This window comes from Leptosomus discolor, chromosome 11 (genome assembly GCF_034619465.1).
Source record: "Leptosomus discolor isolate bLepDis1 chromosome 11, bLepDis1.hap2, whole genome shotgun sequence".
NCBI lineage: Eukaryota > Metazoa > Chordata > Aves > Leptosomiformes > Leptosomidae > Leptosomus > Leptosomus discolor.
This window is the reverse complement of record NC_141401.1, coordinates 563,069-575,489: the sequence shown is the minus strand read 5'-3', so window position 1 is coordinate 575,489 and position 12,421 is coordinate 563,069. Positions and strand designations below refer to the sequence as shown.

Sequence of the window (12,421 nt, the reverse complement as noted above, 5' to 3'; positions counted from 1 at the left end):
CGCCCGTCTCTGAACCCCCCGACGTTCGGCGCTCGCCGCTCCTTCCAGCGGCGCTTGTCGCCTTCAGCCGGCGGCGGGTCCCGGTCACCCGCCGGGGCCCCGCGCGTCGCGCCGGGCGGCGGGAGCGGCGCGGCTCCGCCGGAACGTTCGAGCGCGTCCCCGCGAGCCGGCGCGCCGGGGCGCGCGCAGGTGCGGGGGGGGGGGGATGACGTCGCGCGGCAGCACGGGCTGGCTGACGTCAGCGCCGCGTTCACCCGCCGCTCAGCGCTGCCCGCGCAGCCGCCGCGCGCGGCCCCGCCGCACCGGAGCGGGGCGGGGGGGCGGGAGGAGGGCGGAGGCGCCCGGGGCCGCCCGCAGCGCACGCGCCGCCGGTGCCGGGACCGGGCGGGCGCCACGTCAGGCGGGGCGGGGCCGGGGCGGGGCCGGGCGCTGGCGCGGGGCAGGGTGCGGGGCAGGATGCGGGGCGGGCTGCGGGCGCTGGCGCTGGCGGGGCTGCTGTGCGCGCTGCGGGCCGGGCCGGCCGGCGGCACCGAGCTGACCTTCGAGCTGCCCGACAGCGCCCGGCAGTGCTTCCACCAGGAGCTGGAGCGCGGCCTCAAGTTCACGCTGGACTACCAGGTACAGCCTGCCCGCACCCCTGCCCGCACCCCTGCCCGCACCCCTGCCCCTGCTTGTGCCCATCGCCCCCTGCCCGTGCCCCTGCCCGCGCCCCTGCCCCTGCTTGTGCCCATCGCCCCCTGCCCGCACCCCTGCCCCTGCTGTGCCCATCGCCCCATGCCCGCACCCGTGCCCCTGCTGAGCGCATCACCCCCTGCCCACACCCCTGCCCGCACCCCTGCCCCTGCTGTGCCTATCGCCCCCTGCCCGCACCCCTGCCCCTGCTGTGTCCATCGCCCCATGCCCGCACCTGTGCCCCTGCTGAGCCCATCACCCCCTGCCCGCACCCCTGCCCCTGCTGAGCCCATCACCCCCTGCCTGCACCCCTGGCCCTGTGCCCCCAGCCCCGCATGCCTGCCTGCACCCCTGCCCCTGCTTGTGCCCACCACCTGCTGCCCGCACCCACGGCCCCATGACCCCTGCCCGTGCCCCTGTTGTGCCCCGCAGAGCCCCAGGCAGGGTTGCAGCCTCCCGGCCCCACCCCCCCACCCCCCCACGCTGGACCGGCAGCCGTTCCCAGCCCTGGCCCCGTGCCCAGCAGTGCCCACCGTGGAGCCAGTACTGAAATGTGGCCACAGTGGCCATGGGAGCCCCTGGCCCGGGCCATCAGGGCTGTCCCCCTGCCCAGGCACCCTGCCTGAGCTGCTGGCACCGTGGGGCACAGCCCTGCCGGGGGCTCCCCCCTTCCCGTGGCCGGCAGCCGTGGGCACGGCGCCCGCTCGCCGAGGGCACGGCTGCGCACGCAGGCCTGGCGCTGGGCAGAGCTGCTCCCTCGGGGGCGGGGGGGCTCTCGCGGCGTGGTTTGGCAGGTGCCACCTGCGTCTCCTTGCGCAGGTGATCACCGGGGGACACTACGACGTGGACTGCTACGTGGAGGACCCGAACGGCAAGACGATCTACAAGGAGACCAAGAAGCAGTATGACAGCTTCCCGCACCGCACCGAAGTCCAGGGCGTCTACACCTTCTGCTTCAGCAACGAGTTCTCCACCTTCTCCCACAAAACCGTCTACTTTGACTTCCAGGTGGGCGACGAGCCCCCGATCCTGCCCGACATGAGCAACCGCGTCACCGCCCTGACACAGGTGGGTCGCTGCACGCTGCCGCGGGGGGAAGGTCCGGCCGCAGCTCCCGCTTGCGGCCAAACAGCCCTGCGGGATGGCAGTTGGGGCTCGTCCCCCTTCCCCTCTGCCGAATGCAGAAGTGCCAACCGCCGGCCAACCGCCCCGCCGCATGCGAGCCACGTCCTCCTCCCAGCGGCACGGGCAGAGGGGGACGGGGGGGCTGCTCTGGGCCTGAACCTCCCCCAGCCTGAGCACCCGGTTTCCATCCCGCCCAAGGGAAGTGCAGCGAGGCTTTTCCATCCCTTGGCGTGGGCCCGCAGGGGTGGCCGCGTCCGGCCCCCAGCGCCTCGGCAGGGCTCTCGGTTGTGTCCCAGTGCTCCCAGCAGGCTCCCTGCGTCAGCTGGTCTCCAGCGTTGCCCCTTGGAGCAGAACCGCCCTCGGGTCGGGGCTGGCGGGGACCCAGCAGCACAGGGTGCTGCCGTCCTGCTCGCGGGTGCCCCAGCGCGGTCCTCAGTGTCCGCGAGCGCCGGGCCCGAGCCGTGCTGCCTCAGGGGCAACGGACCGTGCTTGTCTCCCTAGATGGAATCCGCCTGCGTCACCATCCACGAGGCTCTGAACACGGTGATCGACTCCCAGACTCACTACCGCCTGCGGGAAGCGCAGGACCGGAGCAGAGCCGAAGACCTCAACGACCGGGTCTCATACTGGTCGGTCGGGGAAACCCTCATTCTCTTTGTGGTCAGCATTGGGCAAGTGGTGCTGCTCAAAAGCTTCTTCACTGAGAAGAGACCCGGCAGCGGTGGGGCTGGCACCTAGAGCCGCCGCCGTGCCGTGCCCGAGCTGCGGCGGGGAGCGGGCAGGCAGCGATCTCCTGGGTCACGCTTTACCTCTGTTTGTCGCAGGGTGCTGCCGTGGGGAGGTGGCTGTGAGGGGAGCAGGGGATGACACGGTGCTGCTGAGCCAGGTGGAAGACGGTCACCCAAGCACGGGCATCCCCCGGCCAGTCCCCCCAGTGTCACCTCCCACTTTGCCTTCGCCCGCCCTGCGGCCCCGTCCCCTCGCCTGGCCGGTCTGTCCCCGCTCGCCAGCTCCACTGGGGAAGAGGGTGGGCACCCTGGGGTGTGCATCCACGCTCTGGCCCCTTGGCTGACGCCTGGCGCGCCTTGAGAGCCCAATGTGGCTGTAAGGTGCAGCCCGGCATCTGGCCGGGCCACGCGCTGCCAGGGAGCTCTGCCCAGGCCCGTGAGGGGACGGGGCAGCGCCAACCCACCCTGCGCCCACCTCCCGCGCGCTGCTGCCCCGAGCCAAGTGCCCTTAGCCTGGAGCAGAGCCGCCCTGGGGGCTCTGTGTCTGCAGAGGGGCGAGCACAGCTCTCCTTTTTACCCCGGGTCAGGCAGGGCCAAAGCCGTCAGCAGCGTCCCAGGAGCCGCTGGCTCAAAAACGGAGGCGAGGTGTCAGCGGGGGCTTTTTGCTCGGTGGTGCCTGTTGCTTTGCAAGCCCCTGTCCTCGCAGCGAGCACTTCCCAGGCCTTTGCTGCGGGAGCAAGTGGCGTGCCTCGTACAGGATGGTATTTTCATACTTACACAAGTCCGCGCCCGGGGCTTGGCCCCCACGTGTCCCACCATGCCCAGCAGACGGTGGGAGCGGGCACAGCGCTGCCCCACCCGTGCCGAGGAAGCCCCATCCCTGCCCCCCCAGCAGCAGTGAGGACCCCCCCTGCGCCCCTGGGACTGCAGCCCCATTCCCTGGAGCCCCACCAAACAGAGACCACCCTGTGCAAGAGCCCTGGGGAGACCAGCGTGCCGGTCACCGCCACCAGCCCTTGGGCGGGCACGGGATTGCTCCTCCGGAGCCAGAGCAGCACCACTGGCGTTTTACTTTGCCACTTCGTAATAAACCCCTGCGACCGTGGCTCGTGCTGCCGTTATTGGGCACGGCTCCCGGGGTGGGCAGCCACGGCCGCGCTGGCTGGCCCTGCCTGCCGCAGCCTGCAGCCCCCCGCCCACCTCCCCAGCCTCTCCCAGCCCCACCAGCTCCGGCGGCAGCGCTGGCCTTGGGGCAGTTGCGGCGCAGCCGGGAGCAGCCGGGCCCCCGTTGCCTCGTTGTGCCTCGCAACGACCTTCGGCAGGAGCCAAGAGCTCCCGTTTCAAGCGGAGCCGGTGGCGGGTGCAAGGCTGCTGCAGGCAGCGCCCAGGGACTGCTGCCAGCTCGGCGCTGCCAGCGGGGACCAGCCCCGCACCCCACTGGGACCAGGAGCCCCGTGGAGGGGACAAATGGCCCCAGCAGCCACTGCAGAGAGGGCAGCACCCAGCCCTGGCCGATGTGCGGGATGCCCTTGGATCTTCGCCTCCTGGGAGCACCCCACGGCAGGGACAGGAGCAGCCAGGACTGGCTCCGGACCCCCCCAAGGGTCAGCAGGTTCCCACCCAGCCTGTCCCCAGTGGCGCTGGCTCTGGGGACTCCAGCCCAGCTCGCAGCCGGGGACACAGGCAGGACGGGAGGTGGCTGTGGGACACTTTATTGCTGCGCTGGGCTCTGCTCCAGCAGCTGCGCGGGGCTTGGCTGGTGTAGAGAGGGCAGAGGTGACATGGGGACACCCATGCTGGCCCTGCCGCCCACAGAGGCACTTTGGGGCGCGGGAAGAGAGCGGCAGCGACCCCATCCCTGCCAGACCCGTCCTGCCCTCACTGTCCTGTTCCCCATCCCCTCCTGCCCACAGCCTCGGTGCCTGCTGAGCACCCCGGGGCGTCCCCCCGGGCGCGGGGCCGTCCCCATCTCACAGGGAGCTGCTCTGGCAGGAGCTGTCCCCAACGGGCAGCCCCGGCCCGGTGGGCACCCGCTGCCCCCGCGCCCCTGGGACACCCCGCTTGGGTGGCAGGGAGGAGGCCGAGCAGCGGAAGGAGCCGGTGGCCGGGGAGGGCGGCTGGGGCTCGGGGCCGTGCCCGCAGGGGCAACCCCAGCCCCTCCGGAAGGGGATGGTGAAGAGCCCGTAGGTGATGGGGTCCAGGCACGCGTTGAAGAGGCCGAAGATGAAGAGGATGTGGGTGAGGGCTGGCGAGACCCTCTTCTCCATGGCCCGTGGGCAGAACCAGTACCACAGCCCCAGCAGGTAGTAGGGGGTCCAGCAGAGGATGAAGGAGGAGACGATGACCAGGCTCATCTTCAGCATGCGCAGCCGTGCCCGCGGGATGTTGTTCCTGGAGCACCGCAGCGATGCATCCCGGGAGGAGACTGGGGGGCGGCACGACCCATGAGCAAGGGGCACTTAGCCACCCAGATGGGACAGGGACCCCACACCCCGAGGGAGGGCCAGAAGGTCTGTGCACAGCCCCAGCCAGGGCTTCTGCCCTGCTCCCCCTGCGCAGGGTCCATGCAAGGTCCCCCCGGCATGGGGACACGGCAGCGCGGTGGCCGGGCACTCACAGAGGCTGGAGCCCATGCGCCGGGAGATCTCCAGGAGGATGCGTGCGTAGCAGCAGACCATGATGAGCAGCGGCAGCAGGAAGAGGCAGGCGAAGCCCAGCATGTTGTAGAGGGTCTCGTGCCAAGGCTGAGGGAAGCTGCCCCGCGTCGTGCACTGGGTGAAGTTGTGCGGGGGGCGGAGGGTGACCGTGCGGAAGAGGAACAGCTGGAAGCAAAGCAGAGGTGGGACGGCAGCCCCCTCCCCGGGGCTGCAGGGTGACGGGGGCTCCGCACCTCCCAAAGGCAGGGCACCGGGGTCCCGAGCCAGGGACCACCAGAGCCATGGGTCAGACCCTGCCCATGGGAGCGGGACCCACAGTTGCCCCTGCGCTGGCTCCGCTCCCCACTCCCGGGGGGCCGGGGCACACAGCGGGGAGGGGGGCAGAGCTGGGTGGAGGGGGCACGCTGCCGCAGCCCATCCTTCGCTGCCCGGCTCGGCCGCCTCTCCCCCAAACCTTCTCCATCCCCATCCCACAGGGCTTGCGGCAGCCCTGGGAGCAGGCACAGCCGGCACAGCCGGGCACCCCGGGAGCCGGCACCGGGGCCAGGCGGGCATCTGCCGTGGGGCACGGGGCCAGGGAGCATCCCTGGGGACGGGTACCTGCGGCACCGAGAGCCCCGCGCTGAGGAGCCAGGCGACGTAGAGCATGATGCGGTTCCTCCGCCGGGCACGGGCGATGGCCAGCGGGCGCAGGATGGCGGCCTGCCGGTCCAGGCTGATGACGACGGTGACGAAGGCGGAGGCATACATGGCCAGCAGCCGGAGGTACATGAGGAGGCGGCAGGCCAGGTCGCCCGCCCGCCACTGCAGCGTGATGTTCCAGACGGCGTCCAGCGGCATCACCGCCACCGTCACCAGCAGGTCGGCGGCGGCCAGGTGCAGCAGGAGCAGGCGGATGTGGGACCGCCGGCCGCCCCGCCGGCCCCCCGCCGCCCGCAGCACCGCCAGGTTGCAGCCGGCGGAGAGGACGAAGAGGGCGAAGGTGACGGCCACGCGGGCCTGGGCGGCGGGGGAGAAGGTGGGCAGCCGCAGGGGCTCCTCGCCGCCCTCGGCCTGGGGGGTCCAGGCGCAGCCCCGCTCGGGGGCAGGGGGCAGGCTGCCGGGGGTCTCCGCGCTGGCGTTCCCCACTGCGGGGTTTGGGTCCAGGTGGTCCCTTCCTGCTGTGACAGGCAGACAGGCAGCGGCAGCCTGCCCTGGGGTGGGGGCTCCGGGGAGGGGACGGGTCACGCTCAGCATCAGAAGTCCGGTCCTGTGGAGCCCTGCTCCCTGCCCAGGGCCACGACACCTGCACCACAACCCCTACCCCAGCTCACCGCTCCTCCAGAGCCCCCAGCAGCCCTCAGAGCCCCCCCCAGACACACACCCCACAGAGCTGCAGGGGTCCTCGGCACCAACCAGGGCAGAGGGTGACAGTCTCAGCTGACCCCAACCCACCGCCTACCCCAGGCCGCTCCTGCTGCCCAGCCATCCCCCAACCCGGAGCACCCCTCATGGTCTGCATGGGCATGGAGACCCTCCCAGCCCAATGCCGGAGCCCCTGGGGGACCAAGCGCCTTGCTCCCCCTCCCACCTCACCTCCAACCAGGGTGTCCTGCCCAGCACTGCCCAACTGGGCCATGTCAGAGCCGCTGCTCACACGCTGCCGGGTCTCCACGCCGAAGGATCCTGCATCCACGCCGTGCCCGGCGGCAGCAGCGAGCCAGCGGGGGCCAGGGAAAGAGGGGGAGCAGGGCAGGTACCGCTGTCACGTCGGTGCTTGCAGCCACCTCCGTGCCTGCTGCTGGGCCACGCTCAGCAGGCGCCGGTGGGATGCCCTTGGTAGCTCGGGTTGCTCCTTGACGTAGCCAGCCCGCTTGGAACAGCTCGGTCCTTCGCCCCGCGCCACCCACCCACGCAGAGACACGTACGTGTGCACGATGCTCGCACACACGGGCTCGGGGGCACGTTCCCGTTGACGCACGCACAGATCTGCCCTGAATCTGAGTCCCCCCTACCCTCCCACCCGCGGGCAGGCAGCTCTGTCCCCCTCTGCCCACTCCCACTTCACCGGCTCGTCCCAAATCCCGTCCTAACCGGCGCGGGGCTGGCATGGCCACCTTGTGCGGCCGCCTGCCCCAGGAGAGCCGCCTGGGTCAGCCCCCACCCGGGGCAGGGCAGGAGGTGCCCAAGGCAGGGGGGCCGAGGAGCTGGGCGTGGGGAGATGCCCCGCAGCCATGGGAGGGAGCCCCCCAGCCCAGGGAAGGACCTGCCCCAGCCCCCAGCCCGGGTGGGTGCTGCAGCCTGCCCTCCCCAGCGCTGGGACTGCTGCTGCCAGGGCCGGGCAGCGGGGCGCACAAAGGCTTCTTGTTTTGGGGTACATCATCTGGGGAGCCCCACAGGTCCTTTCTCCCAGCCCTGTCTCTGCCAGCTGCTCCCCCAGACCGTGGCTGTCCCCACGGCTGGAGCATGTCCCCAACTCCCTTGAGCCCTGGCCAGGGGGGAGCGGCAGCCTGGGGGAGGGCAGGGGGGCTGTTTTGCATCTCAAAGGCTTCGCCCCCCCCCGGCAGAGGGAATTAACGTTATTAGCAAGTCATTTCGCAGATAAGTGGGGCTCATTCGCCTTGCAGACCCCCTGCCCCAGAGCCCCCGGAGTGGGTGGAGAAGGGCCCCCGGTGTATTAGCACCCGGCTGTCAGGCCCCAGTGATCCCAGTAATGGGCTCCGCAGACCCCGGCCAGCCATGGGCCCCCACGCCCTGCAGGGAGCCGCCAAGGGGGCTGGTGGGCAGAGGGGCCTCATCTGCAGCCCCCCCGGACTCCCCTGCGCCTGTGGGGTCCCCAGCTCGAGGGAGTCAGCCCCAGTCCCACATCAGAGCCCTCCTCCTGTCGCTGAACCCCAAATACCCCCATTTAACCCTACCCCAGGCACCCGCACGGGGGGCAGGTGGTGGTCAGCTCACACTGAGCCCCAGGGCTGGATCCGGAGGGTGCTGGTGACCCCCACCCCTCGCCAGACAGGGGGCAGGTGCCGGGCAGGAGGTGTCCGTCCCAGTACCTCCCTGCAATTGCTTTCCCAGCTGTCACCCAGCCGCCCCACAGCCGCGGTCCCCAGCCCCTCCAGCCCAGCAAGGCAGCGCTGGACCCGTGCTGGACCCCCTGCCCACGGCTGGTGGGATGCCCACGGCCTGCCCTGCTGCAGAGCGGGAGTTTCACCAGCCCAGCCATCGTCTCCCGGCCCCAAACACTCTCCCAGAGCCGACATGGGGGCCCAGCCGTGCTGCAGCCCGTCCCGTGCCCAGCTCCTGCCACGGGAACAGCCACACAGTGACACACGGAGGGGTACAAGGGTTTATTTCTGTACAGTCGCAGCTGCCCCAGCACGTCCAGTACAGCTCCAGGGTCACACGAGAGGCAGCTCATCCCCCCCCCACCTCCCAGCTGTCCAAGGGGGGGACACGCGTCCCCCACGCTGCAGGCATCCGGAGGGTGCGTCGTGGGGCCCCGTGGCACCAGGGAGCTGGGGGCTCCTCCGGGTCAGTCCTGGGGTTGCGGCGGGAGCAGAGCTTCCAAGAGAGAGAGCAGGTCTGCGGAGAGGTCCTGGGGAGCAGAGGGTGGGTGAGAGAGCGACTGGCCAGAGCCAGGGGTCCAGGGCAGGGCTGGGGTCTCAGGGGTGCAGGAGCAGGGATTGACAGAGCCCACCCACCAGGAGGGCCCCCCGTCAGGGACAAGCAGGACTGAGGCCTCAGGTCTGTCCCAGCTGCTGGGACCCCAACAAACAGGAGGGAGGGTGGCACTGGGGAGGAGCAGAGCAGGCTGAGGGATCCACATGCACCCGCTGCAGGGAGGAGGGGGGGGGGGACACCTCTCCGTTCCCAACCCCAGACAAGGCTGTTGTTACCCCAAAACCAGTTCCCGCACTGCCCCGAGCCAAGGGGGATCTGAGCGCAGCAGGGGGGGTGAGGGGGCTGCCTGGGCTCACCCCAATCCCTGCCAGCACACGTACCTGGGTGACTGTCCCTGCATCCACGAACTCCGGCAGCATCAGCCCCGCATCCAGGAGGGCGTCACCGGGGAGGTCCGGGGGAGCCCCTGCGCAGTGAGGAGGGGTCAGCCAGGAGGACGCATTGGAGGTGACAGCCCCGTGCAGCTCTGGGGGGGTCCCCGTTGTAGGGATGTAGGAGGGCGACCCCCAGGCCCCCGTCCCCATGTTGGGAACCCCAAGCACCTCTGGAGGGGTGCCCGCAGCAGGGCCACAGGGGGGTGACCCCCAGGCCCCCGTCCCCAGGCCGGCAGCCCCGTGCAGCTCCAGGGGCGTCCCCGCCGTGGGAGGTGACCCCCAGCCCACAGTGGACGAAGCATCCCGCGGGGCCGGCGCCGGGGGGTGCAGGCGGGGGTCCGGGCTCTGGCAGCACCCCAGGCCCTGGGGGCAGAGGGGGCAGTGGCGGGGGGCCGCCCCCCGCCGCCGGGCCAGCGCCTCCTCGCTGAGCCCCAGCAGGGCCGAGAGGTGGGCGATGTAGCGGATGGCGAGGCGTAGGGTCTCGATCTTGGTGAGGCTCTGCCCGGCGGGTGCCAGGGCGGGGGGCAGGTAGTGCCGCAGCCGCAGCAGCGCCTGTGCCAGCCGCCGCATCCGCAGCTTCTCCCGCTCGCTGGCGCTCTGCCGCGGGCCCCCCGGCCCTGAGCCCCGCACCCCCTTCCTGCCCCGCAGGCGGGGGGCAGCAGGCCCGAGGCAGGGTCCCCGGGCAGAGGCGGGGGGCGAGAGGCCGCAGGAGTCGGGCGAGGGCGCGGGCGAGCTGCTGCTGTAGCCCTCAGGGTCCGGGGGTCCGCGGTAGCCCCAGTCCCGCAGCAGGGCTGCGGTGGGGAGCGGGAGGCCGGGGGCTGCCGAGTGGGCCATGGCTGTGGGGCCGAGTGCTGGCGACCCCCGGCCGCCCCGGCTTTATGCGGGGCCGGAGGTGTGAAGTGGCACCTCGGTGGCCGGCGGCAGCAGCAGCACTTCAAAGGCCGGGGGGGGGCCGAGGGCAGCCGGCTTTGAACACGCGGGTGACGAATTTTACCCCAGCGGTGGGAGGCTGCTCCGTGCTGCCCACGGCCCCGGCAGCCCTCGCCCCCTCCCCACCCCTCACCCCCCCACCACCATCCTGAGGATGGGGCTCGAGCCCCACGCGGGGGCTGCAGTGGGGTCTGCTGTGGGGTCGCAGTGGGGTCTGCTGTGGGGTCTGCAGTGGGGTCTGCAGTGGGGTCTGCAGCGGGTTTGCAGTGGGGTCTGCAGTAGGGTCTGCCGTGGGGTCACAGTGGGGTCTGCCGTGGGGTCTGCAGTGGGGTCGCACTGGGTGCCCGCTCCAGGTGCCCACCCCCCCCCGCGCAGCCTGGCCCCAGCCGCGCACCCCCGTGCCCAGCGTGGCTCCGCGGGACACCGACCCCCGCGCCCGGTGCCGGGGGGGCCCGGCCCGGCCCGGCCCGGCCCGGCCCGCCCTCCCGCCGCAGGTCCCCCGCAGCCCCCGCTAATGGCCTTTCACACGCAGCCCCTAACGAGCGCGGCCGCAGCCCGGGGCCGGCGGGTGCCGCCGAGGGGGCGCGGTGACCCCCACGGGGGGGGGGGGGCGGGGGGGCGGGGCTGGGAGGGGCCCCCCCGCCGCGTTCCCAGGCCCCGCAGGTGTCGGTGCTGGCGGGTGCGAAGGTTTCCAGGGAAACCTGGCCCCGCCGCGGGAAGGAAAATCCATCAGGGACGGGCGGGGGGGCCGTGGCACCCCCCGGCACCGGCACCAGACGGCAACGTGCGCAGCCCCGGGTACGGCGGTGGGCACGGGACCCCCGTACCGGGCGTGCGTAGCCTCGGGTACGGTGGTGGACATGGGACCCCCGCACTGGGTGTACACGGGACCACCATACCGGGTGTGCACAGCCTCAGCGTACGGCAGGCGGCGTGAGACCCCCATACTGGGTGGGTGTGGGACCCCCATACCAGGTGTGCACAGCCCCCAGGGTATGGCAATGGGTATGGTACACCCCCCCACACTGCATGTGCACAGCCCCCCCCAAATACCAGGTGTGCACAGGCTCCCCCAAATACCGGGTGTGCACAGGCTCCCCCAATGTCAGGTACCCGCCACAGAGCTGGGCGGGGGGCACAGGGCCGGCCGCGGGGCAGGGAGCTGGGCACAGCACAGGGTGCCAGCAGTGGGGCGCAGGGCCAGCCCCCCCTCCCCTGGCAGCGCGGGTGACACGGCGGGTGAGCCAGGCCTCGTTGCTCACCGGCTCGTGCTTCCCACACAAAGCCTGTTCCGTTTTCCTTCGTGACGCCGTGACGCAGGGGGGTGAGATAAATCCTGCTTATCGCTCACCACCGGCCGAACGCTCCTGCCGTCCTTGCCACGCTCGCCAGAGCCCAGCACACGGCTCAGCCCCGTGGCAGCCCTGGGTGCCCCAGCCCTGTGGGGAGCCTGGGCAGGGGCACCCCGCCGTGCCGCAGCCCCGTTGTGCGGGTGCTGCAGGGCCCTGGGTGCCCGGCGGTGCAGGGGCCATGGGGACAGGGTGCTGGCCTGCAGCGGTCCCTGCCACTGAGCATCCCACAGCACCCAGCTCCCACAGAGCCGTGTGCCCCCTGAGGTGTCACCCCTGCAGCCCCAGCCCTTGGCCGAGCTCCCGGCACCCACGTCACCTGCCAGGCACCCCGAGGACACAGGCCTTCGAACTGGCCACTACTTCCCCACAGACGTGGCCAGCCTGGCACGCACACGCCAGCCGGTAGCTATTGCTCCCCTGTGCCGCCCAGCTGCTGACCCGTCCGAGGTCCAGGGGTGCTGGTGCCCACCCGGACCCGCAGAGCATCCCTGGGCGCACAGGGGCTTGCGGGGCTGCAGCGGGGGGTCCTGCAGCAGCCTGGCCCTGGGAGCGTGGCAGCGTGCTCTGGGAGGTGCGGCGCACCCGGCAGCACAGCCTCGGGCACGGCCCCTTCCCCGCTCGCCCCTCAGTGCCTGGCCCCGCTCCCCCCCATTCCCAGGCCCCCTCCTGGGTCTCATTAGCTGATGAGCTCCCGGGTAATGAGTTCTGCGGCCCCGCTGGGCAGGCGCTTCCCACCTCCCTCTGTGTTTAGACAAGTGCTGGAGCGCGGCTGGGCCGTGACAGCGCTGGCCGTGGGGTCAGAGCCCCCCGCGAGGGAGAGCCCGCAGCCCCTCACCCCTCAGGGAGATGGGGTCCCCCCACGTCCCTCCAGCCCACATTCATGGAGCGTGGGCACAGGGCCACGGGGCAGACGTGGCGAGAGC

The 12,421-nt window shown here is 72.0% G+C and overlaps 3 protein-coding genes across 3 annotated transcripts; 1 reads left to right on the top strand and 2 right to left on the bottom strand.

Moving 5' to 3' along the window:
* The first annotated feature begins 456 nt into the window (after positions 1-456).
* TMED3 (transmembrane p24 trafficking protein 3) lies at positions 457-2,535 on the top strand. Its single transcript, XM_086471676.1, has 3 exons — positions 457-618; positions 1,492-1,740; positions 2,299-2,535. Exons 1-3 carry the CDS (start codon positions 457-459, stop codon positions 2,533-2,535), a joined length of 648 nt encoding a protein of 215 aa, XP_086327802.1.
* A 1,960-nt stretch (positions 2,536-4,495) lies between these two features.
* Positions 4,496-6,800, bottom strand: LOC104348518 (gonadotropin-releasing hormone II receptor-like). The gene is made up of 4 exons (XM_086471742.1): positions 6,758-6,800; positions 5,783-6,339; positions 5,143-5,347; positions 4,496-4,950 (listed from the first exon to the last, which is right to left on the bottom strand). The coding sequence occupies exons 1-4, from the start codon at positions 6,798-6,800 to the stop codon at positions 4,496-4,498; spliced, it is 1,260 nt and encodes a 419-aa protein (XP_086327868.1).
* A 1,893-nt stretch (positions 6,801-8,693) lies between these two features.
* LOC147414678 (uncharacterized) lies at positions 8,694-10,050 on the bottom strand. Its single transcript, XM_086471841.1, has 2 exons — positions 9,163-10,050; positions 8,694-8,756 (listed from the first exon to the last, which is right to left on the bottom strand). Exons 1-2 carry the CDS (start codon positions 10,048-10,050, stop codon positions 8,694-8,696), a joined length of 951 nt encoding a protein of 316 aa, XP_086327967.1.
* Positions 10,051-12,421: the final 2,371 nt, after the last annotated feature.

Bases quoted from the DNA above. Each gene is read 5' to 3' on its own strand.
- LOC147414678 (XM_086471841.1), bottom strand. From the start codon at position 10,050: ATGGCCCACTCGGCAGCCCCCGGCCTCCCGCTCCCCACCGCAGCCCTG. The intron at 8,757-9,162 runs GTACGTGTGCTG...TCTGCTCCCCAG, and splicing joins ATGCAGGGACAGTCACCCAG to GACCTCTCCGCAGACCTGCT.
- TMED3 (XM_086471676.1), top strand. From the start codon at position 457: ATGCGGGGCGGGCTGCGGGCGCTGGCGCTGGCGGGGCTGCTGTGCGCG. The intron at 619-1,491 runs GTACAGCCTGCC...CTCCTTGCGCAG, and splicing joins AGTTCACGCTGGACTACCAG to GTGATCACCGGGGGACACTA. The intron at 1,741-2,298 runs GTGGGTCGCTGC...TTGTCTCCCTAG, and splicing joins GCGTCACCGCCCTGACACAG to ATGGAATCCGCCTGCGTCAC.
- LOC104348518 (XM_086471742.1), bottom strand. From the start codon at position 6,800: ATGGCCCAGTTGGGCAGTGCTGGGCAGGACACCCTGGTTGGAG. The intron at 6,340-6,757 runs GTGAGGTGGGAG...CTGTCACAGCAG, and splicing joins GCAGGACACCCTGGTTGGAG to GAAGGGACCACCTGGACCCA. The intron at 5,348-5,782 runs GTACCCGTCCCC...CTTTGCTTCCAG, and splicing joins CGGGGCTCTCGGTGCCGCAG to CTGTTCCTCTTCCGCACGGT.